General features: G+C 58.3%; 2 protein-coding genes across 25 annotated transcripts in view; one reads left to right on the forward strand and one right to left on the reverse strand.

The window, feature by feature from the left end:
• KANSL1 (KAT8 regulatory NSL complex subunit 1) overlaps positions 1–7,454 on the forward strand; it is a 75,335-nt gene extending 67,881 nt beyond the window's left edge. For 2 of the 4 annotated variants that reach the window (XM_040087145.2, XM_040087146.2), the window contains exons 8-15: positions 1,612–1,794; positions 2,098–2,256; positions 2,572–2,723; positions 4,022–4,140; positions 4,503–4,560; positions 4,892–5,004; positions 5,396–5,642; positions 5,858–7,454. In XM_040087145.2, the coding sequence (XP_039943079.1) occupies positions 1,612–1,794; positions 2,098–2,256; positions 2,572–2,723; positions 4,022–4,140; positions 4,503–4,560; positions 4,892–5,004; positions 5,396–5,642; positions 5,858–6,139 (1,313 nt within the window). In that variant the 3' untranslated portion in view covers positions 6,140–7,454. The remainder of the gene's footprint in view (positions 1–1,611; positions 1,795–2,097; positions 2,257–2,571; positions 2,724–4,021; positions 4,141–4,502; positions 4,561–4,891; positions 5,005–5,395; positions 5,643–5,857) is intronic. The other 2 variants (XM_040087147.2, XM_040087148.2) reach the window with 2 other exon arrangements.
• An 882-nt stretch (positions 7,455–8,336) lies between these two features.
• Positions 8,337–23,322, reverse strand: part of MAPT (microtubule associated protein tau) — a 45,115-nt gene continuing 30,129 nt past the window's right edge. For 4 of the 21 annotated variants that reach the window (XM_040087162.2, XM_040087156.2, XM_040087159.2 and 1 more), the window contains 8 exons: positions 21,109–21,235; positions 20,560–20,610; positions 19,876–20,141; positions 16,644–16,736; positions 16,403–16,495; positions 13,184–13,265; positions 12,958–13,070; positions 8,337–11,051 (listed from right to left, as the gene is read on the reverse strand). In XM_040087162.2, the coding sequence (XP_039943096.1) occupies positions 10,836–11,051; positions 12,958–13,070; positions 13,184–13,265; positions 16,403–16,495; positions 16,644–16,736; positions 19,876–20,141; positions 20,560–20,610; positions 21,109–21,235 (1,041 nt within the window). In that variant the 3' untranslated portion in view covers positions 8,337–10,835. Of the gene's footprint in view, positions 11,052–11,378; positions 11,512–12,957; positions 13,071–13,183; positions 13,266–16,402; positions 16,496–16,643; positions 16,737–19,875; positions 20,142–20,559; positions 20,611–21,108; positions 21,236–23,322 lie in introns of all 21 variants that reach the window. The other 17 variants (XM_040087173.2, XM_040087170.2, XM_040087166.2 and 14 more) reach the window with 9 other exon arrangements.

Below are 23,322 nucleotides of genomic sequence, written 5' to 3' on the forward strand. Positions count from 1 at the left end.
AGTTTGCCAGGGTTGATTTTCAGGATGGGGCTGATTCCTATCCAAAAAAAAAAAAAAAAAAAGCCAGGTAACGTGTTCAGGTGGGGAAATCAGCGTGCCTGGTGCTGTTGGTGTGCACTGAGGGCTGTCGTGTGACATGAGCCCAGGTGCTGGGCTGGGGGTGTGTGCAGGATTCCTGCTGGATGCAGCTCTGAGCATGTGCTGACTTTCACTTTGAGCTGCGGGCTCTCCGCTGCCAGCCGGGATCTCCGGAGCACTTTGCCAAGGGCAAAACTGCCAGGCACTGCAGGAGGAAAAGATCATTTATTCACATATTCCCCTGGCAGGCCAGGACCCAGCCAGCGAGGCCTTGAACCCCTGTGCTTGTGCTCTGCCAGAGCTTTGTTCCCTTTTGTCCCCTTCCTTCCAGGGCGGCGTGGGGTTGTTTTATTTTTGTTGGGTTTTTTTCTTTCCCCTGGTTGGTTTGATTCCTCGCTGGGAATTTTTGGATGATGTAATAACCTTGGAGGGAGGATGAGCGCTGGGCTCACTGTGGTTGCCATCTGCCGGTCCCTGGGAGCCCTGCACTGCTTCCCGAGGAGCAGGGGGAGGAGGGATGCTGTCACTCAGGGCACTGCCAAACCAGCCAAGAACTCGCTTTTCCGCTGGCATCGTTTTGTCTCGGCGCTCTCCCCCTCCCTTCACCCGTCCCCTCCTTCCACAGATGGTGTGGGATGTGAATTGGGAGGAGAAAGAGAAAGATGACAGAGAGCAGAGGTCATTTTTTCCCAAGCCTGACCATTCCAGTGGCTGGCAGCACCCCTGAAGGACCGGCCTGGCCCCTGTCTGGTTTTGGGGACATGTCCCCACCAGCCAGCAGTGATGGCCCCATCAGCCTGTGGCTGCCCTTGCTCAGCAAGGGCTTGGCTGAGAGCTTTAACCATCGAAGCGCTTGGAATGGAGCTGTCCTGGCTCTTTCCAGGGAGTCAATCCCCAGCAGCTCCAGCCCATGCTCTGCCAGCTCCATCCTCTTTGCCTGCCTGGGTCTGCTGGGGCTTTCCACCCTGAGACTGGGAGGGAAATGCTGGGCAGGGGTTCAGCTGTCAGCCAGGAGTTCTCCTGCCCTCGGGGCCTCTCAGGTGTGGTCACACACAGCTTCTCGTGGCTGAGGTGCCACATCAGGCAGATGAACACGCTGCAGTACCTGGCTGGCTTCTGGCTTGAGATTGAGGGTTTTGGCTGAATTTCTCTCTTTGAGCCCAGGTTTGGTGCTGAGATACCTCAGGTTCTTGGAAGCCAGATTTGAGGTAGCACCACATGAGAGACCTTCAGAGGTGAAGACACAGGAGTTTTCTGACAAAGAAAACTTCATTCTCCTGCCAGGATGTGCTTGGGCTGTGAATCCTGTAGGAATGTCCTTTTCACAAAGACCTGCAAAGATTAAAAACGTTGGGGACCTATTGCAGCTCCTTCCTGAACGTGAGGGGAATGTTTGGAAGCCAGGATCTGACAGCCTGTGCTTGCACGTTCATCGAGGGCTGTTCTTACTGGGAGCACTGGGCCGGGCTGATGGAACCACAGCTCTTGGGTGCGTGTTTCAATTTGGATTACACCTTCTGTATCCCCCTGCAGACGTGCCCACGAGCCTGCACTTCCAGAGCATGTTGAAATCCCAGTGGCAGAACAAACCCTACGAGAAAACTAAAGCTCCCAAGAAGCTGTCGCTGAAGCACAGAGCCCCCGTGCCCCCCAGCCTGGCCGACCCCGCGCGCAAGGACCGCCACAAGCTGGTCAACTCCTTCTTCACCGCCGCCAGTAAGTGCTGCCCCTGCCCGGGGAGGAGGAGGAGGAGGAGGAGGAGGAGGAGGATACCCTTCACTCCCAGGGGTGAGGCAGGGCTATGGCAGGGCTGCAGGTGAGGTGTGTGCAGGTGCAGCTCAGCTTTGTAGGGACCCTCAGGTGTCAGCCGTGCCCACAGCAGTGCCGCAGCTCTGGCACACCTCCCCGCCGCCCCCGTGTTTGTGGAGCTGCAAAACTCTGCCCGAGAGCCTCCTGTGCCAAGCAGAAAGAGAGGGGAAAGCAGGCGTTTCATAGCTCTTTCTCTGTTCCCCTCCTCAGAGCGCTCCCATCAAAAAGCCCAAGCAGACAAGGCACACAGGCCGCCTTTAGACGATTTTTCGGCCCTGTCCAAGGCCGAGAGAGCGCCAGAGCGCTCTGCCCAGCCTCCTGCCTTTGACAAAAAGCGATTGCGAGACTGCTCATCTGAGAGGAGTGAAGGTAGGCCCCCAGGGGCAGGTGTCTCGGGGGGAGCTTGGGCTTTGCTGCATCCCCAGCCTCTCTGCCCCACAGAAGGGGGCACGCACTGCTTGGGGCCGAGTCGCCAGCGCAGCAACGCCTCGTGTGCTCTCAAACTGCTTCTCCCCCAGGGCAGCCCCCTCGGAAGGCGCTTCTCTTTCCTGCCAAGTGCTCCTCAGCGCCGGCCCTTTCCGGTGCACACCGTCCTTGCCCGTCCACCGCCACCCCCTTGGGCGGGTTGGGTGTTTTTTGCTGATGTCGTCGTTCGTTTTTCTCCCCCCCCTCTCCCTCGTGCAGTGTTGAAGCATCACACGGACGTCGGTGGGCCGAGCTACCTGTCAGCGGCTGTGACCCCCACCCCTCACAGCCCCATAGCTCGGCAGCTCTCCGCCTCCTCCGAGGGCTCTGCTCCCGCCAGCTCCGCTTCCCAGGGCGCCTCGGGCACCGCTGTGAGTATCTGCTGCCTTCTGCGGGGCTCTGGGCTCAGCTCCCTCGGGGTTCAGCTGCTGCTGGGGGTGCTGGGTGGGTGTTGGATGTGTTGGCTGTGCAGGGCCAGCTGCAATTCCGGGTTCACCATCAGCTGAGCAGCTGCTGGGGAATGTTCCCATTCCCAACAGTCCCTCGGCTTCGGTGCACGTCCACATTTTGGGTTCTGGAGCAGTGTGGGGCTGCCAGGAGAAGAGCTGAGCCCCAGCAGTGCTGGGACAGCTCCCGTCGTGGCCTCGGTGTCACCGGGCTGTGAACGGGCCTGGGGTCACCGCAGTGACCTTCACCCGTACACGATCCCCATCTTCTGAGACACACTTGCACTCCCATGGTGCTTGAGGGTGGCAGGGCGTGGGGCCTTCATGAGCTGTGTGGGTGAGCAGAACCAAAACTCCCTCCCACTGTGCTCCAGGGCAGCTCCTCCACCAGACACCATCATCCTCCCAGGCCCACGTTAGCAGAAGCCCTTCAGTGAAGGACTGAGTTCTGCTGAGCTCACGGGTGTCCCAGTGAAGAATTTGGCTTCTGTCTGGCCACTCCCTTTGTTAGCTTGGGCCAGAGCCTGATCTGGATGTGACCCAGGGACAACAGAGCAGGACCCCTTGAACCCCCTGCTTGTTGCTGTGAGGTTCTGGGTCCCCACTGGGTTCCTTGACTGCAGAATTCCGTTGTTCCACCACCAACTATGACATCAGGGTGTCAGAAGAACCCAGCGGTGTGAACGTTCAGCTTGAGTGTGCTCGTTGTTTTGGAGGAGAGGACAGCCCATCTCAGCAGCTCTCACACCTCAGGAAGGCCTTTCCTTGGCTCTGCACACCCACCCTCTTGTTCTCTTGCTGCTTTTCCCGTGCTTTCACAAGCTCGTTGAGAAATGCAAGATGAAGAGGTTTCCCTCCCCCAGCAGGAGGATTCCAAGCCCTGTGCTCCACACTCCGGGCTCAGGGGTGGAGCTCCTGTGTTCAAGCGTCCCAGGCAGCTGCGGGTCCGTGTCTGCTCCCCAGCCAAAGGGTCAATCCTCGCCCTGGGCAGCCACACCTTGGGATTTGGGTTTCCTTGCTCCTGGGGCCGTAGATTTTGGGTTGGGGAGAGGACTTGGAGCAAGCAGTAGGGGAACTCTATTCTCGTGCAAGTTGATGTTGTCTCTAAAGTGTCCGTAGGTCAGCCAAGGCCATTTTGTCCTCCTCCCATCCGTGACTTCCTCCGTGACTTTTCCCACGTGCCAGACCCCACGTCCCTTTCTCACGTGGTTCTTGTGTTGCAGCAGCCGAGGAGGAGGAGGGGCGAGAGCTCCTTTGACATCAACAACATCGTCATCCCCATGTCCGTGGCTGCCACCACCCGCGTGGAGAAGCTGCAGTACAAGGAGATCCTCACCCCCAGGTACTGCCCAGCCCCAGGGGGGAAGCAGAGTGCTTTGCTCCTTCCTTGGGAATAAGGACAAGGCTGGAAAACTGAGAGTGCCAATCCTAAATTAGGGAGGCTTTTCTCTGAGGGTCCCTTGGCCATCAAAGCCAACTGCCCAGCTCGGTGTCTGCTCAGTTTAAACTCACTCCTGGTTGTCTCCTTGTTTTGCTACTGAGCCAAAGGTCCCGGTGGTCTGGTATTTCAAACTGAGCCCAAGTGTGTTGCTCCTGGTGGCAGGTGGAATTTCCCTTTCCCAAAAGGCAGCGTTGGGCAGGGAGGGGCACGTGCAGCTGGTTCTGGCTGTGCCCCGAGTGATGCCCGTGCTGGTTGTGTTGCAGCTGGCGTGAAGTCGACATCAGTGCTCTGAAAGCCAACCCCGAGGAGGACAGCGAGGAGGTAAGAAGGATTTTTATTTCCCAGTTAATGTGGGACGAGGCTGGTGGTGACTGAACAGTGTGGAGGCAACAGAGGCAGGACCAACAGCTGGTGTTGGTTCCTTTTCAGGGAACAGCTGCCAGAGCTCCAGGAGTGTTTGGACAATGCTCTCGGGCACAGGGTGGGACTGTTGGGGCGTCTGTGCAGGGCCAGGATGATCCCTGTGCGTCCCTTCCAGCTCAGGACATTCTACATTTCAATTCTCACTGCAGCAAGTGCTGGCAAAACTCTCCAGAGATGGTTGTTTTAAAGAAGGAAGCTCTGACCAAGCCCTCTGCCCTCCCCTTTCCAGGTTGAGGACTTGTCGGATTCGGCCTTTGCTGCTCGGCACGGGAAGTGTGAGGAGATGGAGCGAGCGCGGTGGCTCTGGAGCACGAGCGTCCCCCCGCAGCGCCGGGGCAGCAGGTACAGCCCTGCCCCGCCACGGCCGCGCTCCCAGCGCCGGGATGCTCCTGGGAGCAGGGGCAGACGCGCAGGAATGCTTGAGTGCTGGTGCTGAGGGCTTTGGCACCATTCACCTCCTGTGGGAGCAGGGCAGAGCCTGGCTGAGGTGGGGATGAAGCTGCAGCTTGGTTTGGCTGCAGAGAGCTGCACCAGACTGGGAGCGTGGGAGACGTGAGGGACACAGAAGCTCAGGAGAGCGGCCTCAGTGCTGCATCCAGACAGTGGAAATGGGACAGGGATGGGTTTTGTCTCCGGGCTGTGGCATTCCCTGCTCGTGTTCCCATCAGGGCAAAAGGATCCTGGGGTGGGATCAGGGAGCGTGGCTGGGCTCTCAAACCTGCTCCTGTCTCAGGTCCTACAGATCCTCGGACGGCCGGACGACCCCTCAGCTGGGGAACCCCTCGACTCCCCAGCCAGCGTCCCCTGAGGTGGGCAGCTACCACTCCCACTTGGAGGTGTCCCACACCCACTCGCCACGCAGCCCCATCAGCCCCGAACTGCTCTGTGCCCCCCTGACCCCCCTGTCCCGGGACTCCCTGCGGCTCCTGTCCAGCGAGGACACGCGTTGCTCCACGCCCGAGGCCGGCCTGGACGAGCAGGTGAGTTCTGGCGGCTGGGAGCTGCGCGAGGGCGGTGCCGGAGCGCTGGGCCAGGTGGGATCCCCTCGGGAGCTGCTTCCGCACCCGGAGCTTCCCAGGAGCCGCTCGAGGCCGGGGCTCTGCGCCGCCAGCGGCTCTGACCCCCGGATCCGTGCAGGGGGTGAGGACGGGCGGCTCTCCCGGGGATTTTCCGTGACTGGGCTCTCTCCCCCCAGGCCGTGCAGCCCTGGGAGCGCCGAACGTTCCCGCTCTCCTACGACCCCCGGACGGAGTGCGAGGACCAGCCCGACCCCCAGGACCGGTTGTCGCGCTGCACCCGCCGCACGTCGGGCAGTAAATCCTCCCGGGAATGCGATGGCACTTCGGCTTCGCCCAGCCTGGCCGGCCTCAAGAGCCGAACCCCGCTGGCCCCCCCCTCCTCCTCCTCCTCTTCCTCCTCCTCCTCCTCCTCCTCCTCCTCCTCCTGCTCCGCAGTCCTGCGGCCAGCGCACAGATAGAGACACACGGGGAGACATGAGCAAACCAACACACAGAACTAACTCTTGGCATTAAAGCTTCCAAAATCTGCGTTTGATATTCAAACATCCTGCCGGGAATTTTCACAGTTTTTAGTGAATTTAAGGAGTTTAGAAACTGTTTTTTGTTTTCTCTTTTTTTTTTTCTTTTTCTTTTTTTTTTTTCCCCTTCTTTTTTTTCTTTTTTTTTCTTTTTCTTTTTCTTTTTTTTTTTTTCCTTCTCCATGTTTCCTCGTCACATGAATGAGCCCCCAGATTCCTCCCAGCGGAGTGAAGCCTCGGGAGGGGAGCAGCCCACCAGACCCCCTCCCCTTTCCTCCCTCCTTTAGGTGTATAAAACTAGAGCACAGGATTTAGCTGACTAGCAGATTTCGGGGATAGTTTCTCCCAACAAAAGGGTGTCGTTCTCTCTTAACCCACTCCCCCTCCCCACCCTGAAAGGTTTTTAGTGGAGTGAAATTAGTGGTGAAAAGTGATGTCTTGGGATTGGAACCTTCACTGTCTGGCTGTCTTCACCTGCAGAGTGCCCACCCGCACTTCACCCTCCTGCGTTTTCCTGTGGTTCCAGGGATCCCGAGGGGCGATTCTGTCCCTCCCTGATCCTCCCTCTGCCCCTGGGGATTCCTCCCCCTTCCTTCTCCCCTGCTTTGGAGCGCTCGTGGCTGCATTCCCAGCAGAAAGGAGGGATCCTGTGTGTGCTCCACGCTCAGCCTGGCAGCGGTGGGAGTTGGGCAGCGCCTTGTGCACATCTGCTGTGTTTGGAGGGCAGGGAGGGGACGAATCCCCGATGCTTGGAGCAGGAGCAGAATTCCCGGGGCGCTGGGGTGCGCCGTTGGGGTGAGGCTGTTCAGCTGGGGCTTGCTGGAGCTCTGGGGCTGGGCAGCCTGAGCCAGGAGGGTCCCGCAGGTGGGGTTGTGTCAGACAGGGGGGAGCAGAGAGGAGGGATGGAGGCAGGAGGCGGCTCCTGGGCGGGATCGGGATCGGGATCATCCCAATCCCGCGTGGGGTCACCGCAGCTTCGCTCCGCTCCCGCGCCGTCCCAGCGCCGGCGTCGGTTCCGTTTCATTTCGGGGGTGCCCGCGCTGCCCCTCCCTGACAGGGTTTTGAGTTTGAACCCCAGTTTGTTCTTCCTCCCCGTCCCCTCCCGCCCGGTTCCGCACCCGCAGTGATCCCGGACCCCGCACACCGTCCCCGCCCGTGACGCTTCCCGGTCCTGACGGTGTGGCTCCTGGGCCCTGTCCTGTTGCTAGCATTGTGCCTGTCTTATGTATAATCACATCACCAAAAAAAAAAAAAAAAAAAAGACAAAAAAAGACAAAAAAAGAAAAAAAAGACAAAAAAAAAAAAAAAAAAAGAAAAAAATTACAAAGGACTTTTTTTTTTTTTTTCCCCCCTCTCTTTTTTTTTTTTTCTTTCTTCTCCATTTTGTAATCGTAAAGAAATAGTCGCTGAACTGCTTCACGGTCGGGGTTTTCACAATTTTCAACATGATCTCGTGGTTTTGGTTCTGTTCTAGTTTAAAGGATCCGTCATCGTTTCTTTAAAACAAAAACCCAACAAACAACGGCGCTACCATATCCCTCTGCAGAAGTGCTTTTCTATTTATAAGGTTGAAAATTCTGAATAACCCTTTTAGCATTATAAAAACCACACAAAAAAAAAAAAAACCAACCCACCTTGTATTTTGTAAATATTTTCTTTTCCTGCTTTGAGCTGTGTAATGTCCTTGTTATATAGAAATGCTTTTCTTCCGAGAAGCTGATCTTTGTTAATGTCTTGATTCTGTTGGCAAAGCACAAATGTGCTTATAAAAAAAAAAAAAAGAAGAAAAGATTAAAAAAAAAAATTAAAACGTACTATTCCATTTGATGAGTGTGAAACGCTGGGCTGGGACAGGGAAGGGGCCCTCAGTGCTCTCAGGTCAGCTGCTTCCCTCCCGCGTTTCTGCGGCCTCTTTTTGTCTGTGTGATGGGTTTTTTCCCAGCAGTTACTGTCAGCAAGAGGAGGAAACCCCGGGCTGGGGGTTATTTTACACTTTTTGGGTTAACTGGGTGCTGCTGGTTCTCATCCAGGGACTCGCGTCCTCCCTCCCGCACCCCTCTGTGCTGCCCCAGGCGATTTTGGAGATTGACCCCCCCCCCAACCCTGCGTCCCCCTCCCCACGCAAAAGAGGTGCCAATTATCATTATCGTAGTAATGACTTTATTTCCAAATTCACTTTTACGGCAACAGTGTAAACCAGTTGTTAAACACACGATACACTATGGACACCCACAGACAGAAGCTAAGCTAGGATGATACACTGAGATCAAACCTTCCCTCCCCTCCCCGGCGCGGCGCGGGGCACGGGGCTGCCAGCGCCACACGGGCTGGCACCGACCTTTGCTAACACGCAGAAGCTTTTGGAGTGCGGAAAGAGGAATTGGTTTTGTTTGTTTGTTTTGAAATCAGTGCCGGTTTGAAACCCTTTTCAGACCCAAGATGTGTGTGGAGTAAAGGAAAAGCCGTGGTCAGGTTTGGCCGGTTGCTCACGGGGACCCTCAGGCCTGGGTCTGAACGCAGGGTTGGGGCAGGGGACGTGGCTCGGGCTGCTGGAGGGGACAGCGGGTGACACTGTGGATGTAAAGGGCTGTCCTGGCACCCCACAGCCCCCGGGGGGGACGACAGCAGGGGCTGGGGACACTCGGAGTAGGAAGGGGCCGCTCACTGGAGCTGGGGGCGCACCAAGGACATCCCAGCCCTGGGTGCTGGGGTCCCTCAGGGGCCAGGGGTGAGCTCAGCTACCCCATCCTGCAGCCCAAAATGGGGTAAGGAGGTGATGCTTTGAGGGCTCTCCCAACCTGCTCGTTCTACAAAGGACAAAAGCTGCGGCGGCTCCTACAGCGCTACAGAGTCGGGGACGGAGCACAGAGTCTTACAATCATGGAGTCAAGTGAACAGAGCGAGTGACAAGCTGGACATGGTGGTGCTGCTGGACCAGCCTCTCCCCCGCACTAAAGCAGCTCCTGGGGCTGCAGAGAGAAGGGTTGGACCCCCCCAAAACCATCCCCATCCACAGCCAGGCCTGCGGCAGCCCGGCCCCGCAGAGGGACGGGGGTGACAGCGGGTTCACGGCTCCCGCAGCATGGGAGCAGGTCCTGTCCCAGGAGGAATCGCTGCTCTGCCCACGAACAGCTGCTCTGACAGCTTTGGTGGCACCCAGCCACCGCCCCAAGGACAACCAGGGGCCCTGACCCCCCGCCAGCCTTGTCAGACCAGAATTGCAGCCCTTGCTGGGAAAGCACGGCCCCACCGGGCCCCTCTGCCCTCCCACCTCCAGCTGCAGCCCCAGAGCTCGGCTGGGGCGACAGGGCGGGACACACACGGGGCTGCACTGGCGGCACCTCGGCCTCTTTGGTTGCAGAGGGAAGGGGCAGGCGGGGACAGCCACGGGACCCCCGGGGAGCCACAGGAACAAAAGCAGCCAAAGAAAGAGCTCGGCTGGCTCCCGTCCCCGAGTGGTGCTGGGGCGCTGCCAACTCACACCCGGGGAAAGGGGCTTCAGTGCCAGGGAGCAGCCGGGCTGGGGGAGCTGCTGCGCCCCCCTCGTGTCCTCCCGGGGTCTCACCGCTGCCACCGGCACAGCAGAGCCATGGAGCTGCCGCCTCCACCATCGCTGAGCTGACCTTGCAGGGAAAGAAAAAGAACAACCCGAAAATGTCACAAGCTGCGCCCAAATCCAGGAGCCATCCCAGCCCCGGAGCTGTGAGCGCCCCTCATCCAAGCTCCCGGGGCAGCCCCGGCCCCCCCGGCAGACATGCGGTGCCGGGCTCCTCCTGCGGCACCGGGGCCGGGCACGGCGCGGGGCAGCTCCAAACTACTTAACAGCATTTCTTTTTTTTTTTTTTAAACACATGCTCGTTTATGAAAACAATCACCCTGGCACGGTCCAAGCATATACAGACAAATCTACTCTACGACACGAGGGGCTGCCAAAGGGATGGGGAAAAGCCTCTACTCATCCACTCAGCGGTTCCAGCACAGCCACGGAGAGGGGAACGGCCGCCCGGGGCCCCTCGCGGCGGGCACCCGGCGTCGCCTGAACTCCAGCTGCCGGAGCTGAGAGCGGGTTAGGGGGGTACCTGGCCGTTATCTTCATACACATCTCGGCTTTCGGAAATAAAAACAAAAGGTTTTCCTTCCAAATCAGCAGGCAAATTAAACGCGGGGACGGAGGGCACCTCGCCGCGACCCTGGCCAGCCCGGCCAGCGGCAGGGCACGAGCTGGGCCAGGTCACGGCCCCTTCCCGGGAGGGCCACCCGCTGCCCTGTGCTGGTGCGGGGTGCTCGGGTCAGCGTCGTGCTGCGGCCGCCCCTCGGGCCCCCTCCCCAGCTTCCCGGGTGGCCCCGGGCGGGGCCGGGACAGCGAGGGACGCGGCAGGAGCGGGGGACGGGGACGGGCTGTGCGCTCCGAGGAGCAGGGGGAGAGGAGGTTTTGTACCTCATAGTGTCACTGATTTTGAAGTCCTGGAGCTAGAGCTGAATGAACAGTAAAAGCAGGTTAAATCATTAACCAGTTAGGGACGGGGAAGCAGCTGTAAAAGGAACAGAGGAAGAAGGCCAGATTATTAATTTTTGTTTCTTTTCTTTTTTTCGTTTCCTTTCCTTGTCTTCTCTCCTGGTGGCCGCCGTGCCGCGATCACAAGCCCTGCTTGGCCAGCGAGGCGGACACCTCGTCGGCTAGCGTGGCCAGCTGGGGGGAGTCCACCAGGTTGATGCTGCCGGTGGAGGAGACGTTGCTAAGGCGGCGCGGGGAGGCATCTCCGGAGATGGTGGGGGACTTGTAGACGATTTCGGCGCCGTGGTCGGTCTTGGCTTTGGCGTTCTCGCGGAAGGTCAGCTTGTGAGTCTCAATCTGGGAGGGAGAGGAGGGAGGTCAGGGCAGGGGACAGGGGGACCTGCGGGTGTCCACTCGGGCACGGCCGCTGAGAGGTGGGAGCGGAGCTCGGAGCAGTGAGCCAGTGTCCCCAGTCCTCGGGAGTGTCCCAGGATCAGCAGGACCTGAGCCTCTGGATGCTCCCCAGGGGAGGTCCTGGGTGCCAGAACGCAGAGGGCACAACCTGGGCTGCTCCCACTCCCCTGGCAGAGATTATGGAGGGATCTGAAGGTTCCCCTGAGCCCCTGAGCTGCTCCCAGGAGCCAAACCCCTCTCCCGGTGAACTGGATCTGGTTTGCTACTTACAGGTGCCCTCCCCAGCCGAGTGCAAGGCCGGGGGCTGGCTCTCCGTGGGGGTGAGCGGCTCCAGCACCAGGGCCTGGAGCCCAGCGGGGTCTGGGCTCGGGGTCCAGCTCTTGTCTTCCTTGCCTTTCTCTCTCTATAGGTGAAAAAACCCGCCCAAGGCAGTGGGGGGCAAAAAAGGCATCAGCAACAAAAAACATGATCCAAAGAATGTCAGCCAGAAGGAAAAAAGACAAAAAAATATAGAGAAGAAATAGAAAATTGGGGAGAAAAAGATCTGAAAAACAGGGCCATTCACTGACTCATAGAAAGAAGAGTGTCTGCCTCTGGAGCTGGGGGAAAAACTCTCCAGGAACAGCAAGGGAGAGCCCAGGGACCTGGGCAGAGCATGGAGCACCCAGCTCCCCACGGCAGACCCGGCACAGGAGCCAGAGTTCAGCCTGAAGAGCTGTGCACCGAGTCCAAATGTGGATCAGTGTGTCACAGAGCGAGGAGGGGGCTTGGGGATGCAGGGAAGGGGCAGCAGAGCTGGACCTGGACTCAGTCACAGCCACAACCTCCTCCAGGCTGGGTTTAGGCCGGGGAGGGGCAGCCACCAGGCTGGAGGGTGGTGACGCCACTGCTGGGTCACAGCCTTGCAGAGAAACTCCCCTGCAAAGGGCAAATTCTTCAAACTACAGCCCAGTGAATGTGCCAGGATGTGACAGAGCCGTCACTGGAATCACAAAACCGATGGCAAAGGGCTCAGTGAAGCACAGGGGAGGCTGATGCACGCCAGAGAGAAGGGTAAGGAAGTCAAGCGGTCCCGCAGTCAGAGGCCAGCTGGAGGTGAGAGCTGGAGCTGCACAGAGAACACGTGGCCAAGAACAAAGTGCCAGAATGCAGGAGCTGAAACAGAACCTTCCCCTCCCATTGAGACAAAAGTGCTGCAAAAGCAAGCCAGATAAAAACCGCTTTTCCCCGGGGAAGCTGAGCCCTTCGTGTGGCCAGGCTGGAGCCTCAGCTCTGCGCTTACCTGGTGTCCTCACCCCCCTGCCTGCTGGGGACTCGGTGGCCTTGAAGCCCAGCTGTGGGGCTGTTTTATTTGGCCCAGGCTCACTGAAGTCGCTATCAAAGCCTTGGTGGGAACAGCTCAGCCCAAGTTCAGCACTTCCCTGACCTTTTGTCTTCCAATTTCAATCCTCCCAAACGCTGCCCTCCCTTAGGAAGGAGAAATCACCCTCTGAAGGGGCAGTTTGCTGCAAAGTCACCTGTTCTAAACAAAGCTGAGCCTTTAATGCTCCACTTTCACCGGGCATCCCACACCTCTGCAGCTCCCAGCTGCCAGCTGTGTCACAGCAGCAACACAGCACAGGGCTGACGGTGACACTCGGTCGTGGGAAGGGTTTGAGACACAAACACAGCTTCAGAGGCAGCAGAAAGAGCAGGAAACCACAGGAGAGGCTGTCACCGAGTGGCACCCGCTCAGGTGGCCACGGGAGGGACACAGAGACATCGTGGCAGCAGTGCCACAGCTCTGCTCAGCCCCTGTGCAAGGCCAGACCCCCTGACACCCACAGCAGAGCCCCAGGGCCCCTCTCACCTTTTTATTGCCTCCTCCAGGGACGTGGCTGATGTTATCTAGGGACCCGATTTTCGACTGCACCTTATCTTTGAAGTCCAGTTTCTCAGATTTCACCTCCACCTGGCCACCACCTGGAAGAGGAGAGCGAGAGGTGGGTCAGGAGCTGGGAAGAGCGGCCAGCGCTCCAGGGCTCACTGGGACGCTCCAGCGGCCGCCCCCCTCCCCACAGCCCCCTGAAGGGTACCTGGTTTGTGATGGATGTTGCCCAGGGAACCACATTTGGATGTCACGTGGCTCAGGTCGACGGGCTTGTAAACGATTTGCACCTGTCCACAGGAGAGAGGAGCAGGGGGTGAGCTGGAGGCCAGCACGGGCAGGCGAGGAGGGGGAGCACAACACACAGCGGCACCTGAGCTGCGCTGGAGGGAAAGGACAGCTCCAGCCCCAGGAGGATTAATGACACCAAAGAAACTGTCATCAGAAACGGGAGATCATTAATGCCCGTGTGCAGTAGCCTCTTAACACGTCAGCATGCACGAGATCACCTCTCCACAGAGGGGGGGAGTAGAGGCAATTTTAAAGTGCTCGAGTGAGAGAGAAAAGTGGAGTGGTAATTAATTAAGAATTGCATACATATCATCCAAAAGGAGGAGATATAACCAGAGAGAAAATGTAAAAAAATAAATACCTTTTCTGGTGTAAAACATAAAGCTTATGTCCACAAAAACTGAAAGAACAGAAATGATCAATGTGCACAGAACTTTTAAAAGAGTGACCAAAATATGCATTTCTGAAAAATGCTGTAACGGAAATAAGGGTTAAAAAAAAAAAAAAAAAAAAAAAAAGAAAGAAAAAATACAAAATTTAAAAACAAAGGCAAAGCAAAGTCTAAATATCTGGAGTTCACATCATAGAAATTAAAATGGCAATTATAAAATACCCAACCACAACAGCATTTCGTGAGACTTAAGCTGTGTTTTGATGTGCTTTGCCCATGATGCCTCTGGCTCCAGCAGTTCCACGGATCCCTCCCCGTCCCCAGAGCGCAGGGGGTGGGTGGCACGGACACCAGGGACAGGGGACACACACAGGGACACCACGGAGGGGCTGCAGTGCCACGGGAGCAGCCACACAGCGGGGAGAGCCCTGGCACCAGGCACACACACGGCAGCTACGGCAGGAGCAGGAGACAAGGGGGAGAAAACATCCCCAGAGCCCCAGGGGTCACCCTGAGTTTGGGACTCACGGCGGCTGTGCGGGACAAACGGCACCATTCACACCTCGAGGCTGGCTCTGGGGACTCTCCGTGTTTCCCCCGAGCACCGGGGCGGGTGTGATGCTCTCAGCAAGCCCAGAAGGATGTGCCAGCACCAAAGGGAGCTGTGCAGAGGAGCTGACTCCTCCCAGCAGCCCCCAGAGCAGCACCGAGGATCCGCTGCAGCCTCTGCACCGGGGCTGACACAAAAGCCCCAGGGGAAGGTGAGTCCTTCGGTTCTCACGTCCAACACCCTCAGTGATTGTCACAGCCCTGAGAAACAGCCCTGACCCACCCCCATGGAGCCAGGAAAAGGAGGGACAGAGCCCTGCTGAGCTGCCTTGTCTCCGATGCTCACACAGACCAAAAGGCACATTTGACAGGAGACAGAGAGGGAGAAAAGCAACCCCTCGGGGTGTGGGAGCACCCCGGGGACACAGACGAGGAGACAGCCTTGGGAAAGGTCACACAGAATGCACCGGGGCAGGAGAGGAGCTGGATTTGGTTGGAAAGTAGGAAACAGACCCAGAAAGGGCAGCTGGTGCCGTTCTAATCCCAGCTGTGACCCTGAAGGGTGTCTCAGCAATTCAGGCACCACTGAGACCTGGGACTGAAAGTTCTCCTGTTTCCAGAACAAGCAATCAGCAACTGGAACTTCCTGCTCTCATTCCCAGTCCCGTTTTTGACAGACAGGGCTCTGTCATCCCTTCCCTTCCTGCTGGGGAGCAGAGAAGGATCCTCCCCATTTCAGCAGGAAAGGAAAAGGGGATCAGAGTCGTTTGCTTGGGAAACCAGTGCCAGAGACCTGGGGATCCCACCCCTCAGCATCAGCAACACCGAGGCCAACTTTTGCCTAAGGCATCTCCTGGTCAGAGCATCCACGGGCTTAAAAGCCCCAGGGACCGAGCCCAGGGAGTGGCAGCTCCCTCTGGAAGCAGCGATGGCTGGGCAGGGGTGCTGCTGCCAGGGGGTTAGGTCCCAAAGGCATTGAAGCCCTGGGGGCTCTTGTTGCCCCTGTCCCCAGGACAGCCTGTGCAGCCACACTTTGCTCCCAGAGCTGCTGCAGCCAGGCAGAGGCCACGGGGTTTTCAGTTCTGGTAGGGCCTGGGGGAGGGATCACAACCCCCAGAGGAGAACCCAGGCAATTCTTGACCCAGTGCAGCTGCAGACGCCCAGGGGTGAGCTCTGCTCATTGGCAGCCACAGCACGGAGCACTCGTGGCCAACACCAGCCCCTGGGCAGCCCAGGCAGTGCAGGACCCCGAGTAAGGAAGAGGAACAACCACGGGACAGCTTCACGGGGGTCTGAGCTCTGCACGGCAGCTCCTCTGGCCCGTGAGAGAGCTGCAGTGACACCAAATTTAAGCCAGAGGTTGCAATCCCAGCTGTGTCCCTGTGTTCACCTGCCAAGCCTTCTGCAAGGCTCAGTTTCTCAGGGAGGGCGTCCACAGAGATCAAAAACTGCCCAAGGAAAATCCATGGGGAACGTTCTCAGACCAGGCCCCCACAAACCCCAGTCACACTGTCTGGGGTCTCAGGGATGTGCCTTCCTCGGTCCAGCATCTTTCCTGGACCCGAACTGCCTCCAGCTGTAAATCCACTGACCTCTGTGGAGTTTCTCCAGGTTTCTGGCACAGTAACTGAAAGCTGAGTCTGGTATTTATGTGGGAACAGCTGGAAACGCCAGCATTCAAATCAATTAACTCAACCACGCTTCAGGCTCAGCCTCCATGGGCGCTGCTGGACACATTCAATAGCAAGGAGAAACTTCGTATTTGCACGGATCGTACTTGCCTGATGGGAATGGGCACGCTCACGTGTTGGGCAGGATCGTGTCCAATTTAGCAGCACATTGAGCAATGAGGACTGGCTCTGCTCACAAACGTACCCAGCTCCTGCACCACCGTGTGCCAGAGGCCCCATCCCGCAGACGGGGAGCCTTTCAGCCCCCCAGGCGGTGCAAAAGCCCGGAGTTACTGGGACGTTTGGTTACAGACGTGGTTTGGACGCGGGGCAGTTAGTTCTGTCCATGTCAGGCATGTCCAGGACTCGTTAGGGTTCGTTTTTGGGTTAACGGGGTTAAATGACAGCACGTCCCCAATGGCTATGTGACAGCAGGGTGGCTGCAGATAGCATTGGTGATTAGTGTAACAACATGCCACTAAAAATCAGGATTATTACAGTGCATTCAAAGTGTGAAGGTACTCACACTGCCTCCGCCCGGGATGTGTTTGATATTATCCTTTGAGCCACACCTGGATTGAACGCTGCTAAAGTCCAGCTTCTTATTAATTATCTGCACCTTTGGTAGCCAGAAAAGAGTCATTGCACGTCACCAATAGCTATCTGATGGCAGGGTCTCTGCAGATAGCATTGGCAGTTTAGTGTACACAACATGCCACTTATTAATAAGAACTATTATAGAGCATTGAAAGTGTGAAGGTACTCACACTGCCTCCGCCCGGGATGTGTTTGATATTATCCTTTGAGCCACACTTGGATTGAACGCTGCTAAAGTCCAGCTTCTTATTAATTATCTGCACCTTTGGTAGCCAGAAAAGAGCGTGAGAAACAACATGACCATCTGCAGCTTGACCGTGTGTTACATCCCTAAAACCAGGAACCTGCCTTCCAGTGCCAGGAGTAAAAAGGAGAACCTCTGGCTTGCTGCACAGGTTTGTCTGTTCCTGGGCTGGAAAGGGAAGATGGAGGTGGGCAGGTTGCAGCTCGAGACTGGATAGGCCTGGGGAGTGATGCAGCCCTGGGTCCCAGGCCACAAACACCAGCCAAAAACCCAGCTCAGCCTGGATCCTTCCACTGAACAGAGCGGGAACGTGCTGGGCAGCAAACCCGCTGGAAGGCAGGGCTGAGAGGCTCCACCAGCGCCCAGGGACTCCACCAGTGCCCAAGGACTCAGCTTCTGCAGAGCCAGCGGAAAGAGGAGTGGTGGAGCTGAGAGAAAAATGCCTGCCCAGCTCCAGCTCCCGTGCCAGCACCACAGTCCCCTCCTGGGCCAGGCACACCTGGCCTTGGGCACACAGGTGCCACTGGCCGGGCTGGGGAGCAGGAGCTGCGTGTGCAGCACTGGGAGGGGGGAGAGGACACCGAGCTCTGCTCTGGGCTCACACTCCCTCCACAGCTACCAAGAGAAAGCCAACGCTGCCAGGGATGCAGCCCCAGGCCCCAGCCCAGTTCTGTGGCACATTCCTAAGGAGCCTCTGGTGGGTGGGAGCGAGGCTGGGAAGGGCTGGTGCCACAAGGCAAGCGAAGCTAACCACACCCCCAGCCCCAAACCTTCCCTCCACTGTGCTCATAAAGTTGGTCCCCACTCTTTTTTTTCCCCACTGGAGGTGTAGGGAGCTGTGCTGGAGCCACCTCAGCTCTTCCACACAACTCGAGGGCAAAGACAATCCCTGCTCCTTCCCCACACAGCCCGGAGCAGCTTTACAACGCCCACAGGTGGAAATGCAGGTGACAACGCACAGGTGTGAGCCCCTGAGAAGCACAGCCCTGGGAGAGGCACCACGAGAGCCCCCGGCAGCGTCACATCCCTGGGCACAGACGCTCCTGGTGGCACCCCGCCTCCACCTCAGCGCTCCAACGCCAGCCTGCTCCTGCCAGGAGAGCTCCCTGCCAGGCCCTGCCTCTCCAGCGTGAGAAGCACCACGGCCGGCGCGCGCCTCCAGCGCGATTTTCCCAAGTTCACATCGACTAATCCCACAGATCAGGGCCCAGCTCTGCCAGGGCAGGCTTTGCCAGAGCAGCCCTCAGTGATCCAGCCACAGCAGAAGTGCTCAGAGCATGCAGGAGACGCGGCCTGGCTGCTCCGGGCGCGGGTGCCCCGTGTTCCTCTGCTTGCCCAGCCCGGGGCTCTGCAATCTGCACAGTGCAGGCTCCAAACCCATTTCTGACCAGCCTAAAATCAAACGTCGGGGATCAGCCCCTTCTGCTCCAGCTGCAGCCATTCTGCTGAGAGCAGCCCCTACAGAATCCCCAACAGAGCATCCAGCCACTCTCCCCTGCAAAGAGCAAGGAATTGTCCCAATTTCAGCTGTTCTTACTCTTTCAGCAACAACAACAAACAGAGAAGCAGAGAGGGGATAAAAACCAACTGGTAAAAGCTGGATTAAAAAAGAACAAGCAAATAATTTAACTATTTTCCAGTGAACAAGGGTTCCTTCTAAAATCCTTGGAGAAAAGGGTTTGTGGGGGTGGGAAGAAAAAAACCTAAGTCTTGTGCTAAGTGGGCAGGAGGGCTGAGCCCCCCCCAAAGAGGACTCTGTGCTCATGTGCTGCTGTCTCATGACCAAGAGCCCTGCCCAGGCTCCAGAGCCCCTCTGGATCGTGGCACAAAGCCAGCAAATTGCCAGCCACGGTGGAAAATGCCTGGAAAAGCCATGGGAAAGCAGGCTGCCATTTCACAGGATGCAGAGGAGCCAGCTCACAGCCTCCCCCCCATGCCAAAGGGGAACGTTCAGAGCCACCGAGGTACCTGCTCACACAAAACGCCATGCACAGCACTCAGGGAATGTTCGTTATGGCTCTGCAAGGTCTGGAGCCAGGCAGTGCCACCCCCAGGACAGGCAGTGCCACCCCCAAGAGAGGCAGTGCCACCCCCAAGAGAGACAGTGCCACCTCCGGGACAGGCAGTGCCACCCCTGGGACAGGCAGTGCCACCCCTGGGACAGGCAGTGCCACCCCCAAGAGAGGCAGTGCCACCCCTGGGACAGGCAGTGCCACCCCCAAGAGAGGCAGTGCCACCCCCAAGAGAGACAGTGCCACCTCCGGGACAGGCAGTGCCACCCCCAGGACAGGCAGTGCCACCTCCGGGACAGGCAGTGCCACCCCCAGGACAGGCAGTGCCACCTCCGGGACAGGCAGTGCCACCCCCAGGACAGGCAGTGCCACCCCTGGGACAGGCAGTGCCACCCCCGGGACAGGCAGTGCCACCCCCGGGACAGGCAGTGCCACCTCCGGGACAGGCAGTGCCACCCCCAAGAGAGGCAGTGCCACCCCCGGGACAGGCAGTGTCCCCTGCCAGGCTTGCAGAATTTAACCCAAGACCCTCATTCCCAAGCACTCGGAGCCCAGAGGTCACTTTGCTGCTCGTGAAACGACTTTTCTGGGAGTGCAAAGTGTTTGAAAGGACAGGAGTGCCACCAGCTGTGGCCGTGCCACCCTGCAGTGCGCAGCCAGGCAGCACCCGATGGCACAACGCACCCAAACCTTGCCACCAGAGCTGGATCCAAACTCCTGATCTCTGGCAAAATGTGGAGTCCAAGAGACCCTCAGGAGGAGAGAGACCATCCTGTCCTCTCCTGCAGCGCTGGAGGGAGTGCTCCAGGCACGGAGTGGGGTTCAGACCCTGACCCTGCCACCCCTCAGGGCTGCAGCTCACACCCTGCTGTCCCCCCAGGACACCCCCAGGGAATCTCATTGCCCCCACAGCCACACCACGAGCCCTCCATGGGACAGCTGAGCTGCACTAAGCCAGCCAAGGAATCCCAGGCCAAGCATCCAGCCCAAGAAAACCTTCCAGATAAACCAGAGCCGGGCTGGAGCCCTGCCCGTTCCCAGCGCCGGGCTGCTGCTGCTCCAGGGAGGTTCTCCCACCCCAGAAGGAGCCACGCTGTCCCCAGCCGTCCCCACGGGCAGCCCCCTGGAAGCAGAGCCCGTGTTTACCTTGCCACCTCCGGGCTGGTGCTTCAGGTTATCAGTGGAGCCGATTTTGGACTTGACGTTTTTCAGGTCGGGCATGGGCGCGGCCGAGGGCTGGACGCGGGTCTTGGCGGAGGCGGGAGATTTCGGTGGGGTGCGAACCACTGCCACCTTCTTGGGCTCCCTGGCTGGTGGGGTGGGCAGAGAGGGGGTGCGGGAACGGCTGCCCGGAGTCCCGGGGGAGCCGGGACTGCTGTAACCGCTTCTGTCTCCGGACTTGGGCTGCTCACCTGCGGGGTGCGGACAGGACGGGCCGGGTCAGCGCCTTCCCCTGCTCCTGCTGCCCCTGGGAGCCGCTCTGCCTCGTCCCAGAGCCCACCCGACAGCCCAGCGCAGGGGGGAGGCTGGCGGCTGCACTGTCTTCTACTCGGTTTTGAAGGAAAAACTGTGATTCAAAGGCAATTTCCTAACGTCCCAGAAGGAAGATGGGTCTCCACTGCCTGGATCATCGGTAAGATTTCCCCACCCGAGCGTGGCGTGACGAATTACGGACAAAAGACGCTCAGAACCGCTTTTCTATCAGAAATTTGGAAGCACTTTGGCAAAATTGTTTTGTGTAATTAACTAAGGCTGATCGCTGAGCAGCTTAGCACTGTCCCCAGTTTGAAAAGGAAACGAAAAGAAGAAAAGAAGACCCTTAAACATCACCTTTCTCAGTCTTTGCTGCTGCAGGAGGTGGTTTTTTCTGCTCCTTTCTGCCTGTTTAGTGAATGAGAAAGATGCTTAAACATAATAAAGCTGGAAAATTAATTGATTTAAGGTTTTATGCAGCCCTGGTTAAGTATGAAATATATGTATATATCCAGTGAAATGCACCATTTTAATGGAAATTCACAATGCCTGATGCTTTCTGGGGTTTTCTTCTCTGAGCATAATGGGCTAATCTCCACTCCTGTAATCGAAGAATTGATCCTCTTGCCCCTGGTCTTTGTGAAATATCGTCAGAGAGAAAACGAGTAGATGGATTTAAAAAAAAAAAAAAAAATGGAGCTGCCTAAATCTTCCAAATTTGAGGGATAAAGCAACTGGCCTCTCCTACACTCTGGAGTCTGTATGACCACAGGGCAGCACCTGGAAAGGCTCGACTCAGAGGGAACATCCCTGGCTCTGCACCAGGGGCCCCAGGAGAGGGCTGGGTTCGGTCATTAACCCCTGGAACCGCCCAGCCACCAGCACACGGCTCCCACCGTCACCTACCGGAGCTGGGAGGGGTCTTGGGGGCCGTGGGGGTCTTGGCCGGGATGCGGGTGGCGTTGGTGGAGTTCCTCTGCGCCTGCCCCGCGCGCGCCGAGCCCGTCTTGGAGCCAGCCCTCGCCTCCGGGCCCTGGGGACACAGCGGGGACGTCAGGGACACGCTGTCACCCCTGGGGACCAGAGCCCGTGAGACCCCCCCCGCTTCTCCCAGGGCTTCCCCACACCTGGAACGTGCCTGCTCACACCTGGTGTCCCATCCCCACCACCACGGCACAGCCAGGGCACCTCCTGGGCTGGGGGAGAGGCTGTGGCCTTGCCCAGGTGAGCCCTTGGCGTCAGCTACACCATTCCCTGCACCCTCACACCTGGTTCAGCCACACCTCTGTTCTCTACATTCATCCTTTGGTTTCCCCCGTTCCGCTAAAATTTTGTACGAGACAAATTAATCCCAGCATCTGTGACTGGCGCAGGGTGCCCAGAGCAGCCGTGGCTGCCCCTGGATCCCTGGCAGTGCCCAAGGCCAGGCTGGACAGGGCTTGGAGCAGCCTGGGACAGTGGGAGGTGTCCCTGCCATGGCAGGGGTGGCACTGGATGAGATTTAAGGTCATTTCCAACCCAAACCATTCCAGGATTCTGTGGTTCTCTGTGACCTGCACTCCCTGTGCTCCCTCGCCGTGGGTGACTGAACATCACAAAGGGGAAGAGCTCTGAGGTTCTGTTCTGCTCACCCTGCAGGATTGAGGTTCTGCTCACCCTGCAGGACTGAGGCTCTGCTCTCCCTGCAGGACTGAGGCTCTGCTCTCCCTGCAGGACTGAGGCTCTGCTCACCCTGCAGGACTGAGGCTCTTCTCTCCCTGCAGGACTGAGGCTCTGCTCTCCCTGCAGGACTGAGGCTCTGCTCTGCTCTCCCTGCAGGACTGAGGCTCTGCTCTGCTCTCCCTGCAGGACTGAGGCTCTGCTCTGCTCACCCTGCAGGACTGAGGCTCTGCTCTCCCTGCAGGACTGAGGCTCTGCTCTCCCTGCAGGACTGAGGCTCTGCTCTGCTCTCCCTGCAGGACTGAGGCTCTGCTCTGCTCACCCTGCAGGACTGAGGCTCTGCTCACCCTGCAGGACTGAGGCTCTTCTCTCCCTGCAGGACTGAGGCTCTGCTCACCCTGCAGGACTGAGGCTCTGCTCTCCCTGCAGGACTGAGGCTCTGCTCACCCTGCAGGACTGAGGCTCTGCTCTCCCTGAAGGATTGAGGCTCTGCTCACCCTGCAGGACTGAGGCTCTGCTCACCCTGCAGGACTGAGGCTCTGCTCTCCCTGCAGGACTGAGGCTCTGCTCACCCTGCAGGACTGAGGCTCTGCTCACCCTGCAGGACTGAGGCTCTGCTCTCCCTGCAGGACTGAGGCTCTGCTCACCCTGCAGGACTGAGGCTCTGCTCACCCTGCAGGACTGAGGCTCTGCTCTCCCTGCAGGACTGAGGCTCTGCTCTGCTCACCCTGCAGGACTGAGGTTCTGTTCACCCTCAGGATTGAGGCTCTGCTCACCCTGCAGGACTGAGGCTCTGCTCACCCTGCAGGACTGAGGCTCTGCTCTCCCTGAAGGATTGAGGCTCTGCTCTCCCTGCAGGACTGAGGCTCTGCTCTGCTCTCCCTGCAGGACTGAGGCTCTGCTCTCCCTGCAGGACTGAGGCTCTGCTCTCCCTGCAGGACTGAGGCTCTGCTCACCCTGCAGGATTGAGGCTCTGCTCACCCTGCAGGACTGAGGCTCTGCTCTCCCTGCAGGACTGAGGCTCTGCTCTGCTCACCCTGCAGGACTGAGGTTCTGTTCACCCTCAGGATTGAGGCTCTGCTCACCCTGCAGGACTGAGGCTCTGCTCTGCTCACCCTGCAGGATTGAGGTTCTGCTCTCCCTGCAGGACTGAGGCTCTGCTCTCCCTGCAGGATTAGCCGTGCATTTGTTGCACTCCCTGCTCTCCCTGCAGCTCTGGCTGAGCCCAAACTCCTCGGTGTGAAACAGCCAGAGCTGCAAAGCAGGGGCAGGCACGAAGGGACCAACTCACAGCCTGCAGCAAGGAGCCCTTTTGATTCCTCCCCAACACCGGAGCAGAGCCCAGCTTCACCAGGGGAAGCAAATCCCACCCCTCTCCAGGGGACAGGGAAGAGCCCGGCCAGCAGCACGGACCAGGAATGCCAGGAATGCCTTCAGGTCCTGCCCTGGCCTGGCACAGCC

This window comes from Hirundo rustica, chromosome 27, assembly GCF_015227805.2.
Source record: "Hirundo rustica isolate bHirRus1 chromosome 27, bHirRus1.pri.v3, whole genome shotgun sequence".
Lineage (NCBI taxonomy): Eukaryota > Metazoa > Chordata > Aves > Passeriformes > Hirundinidae > Hirundo > Hirundo rustica.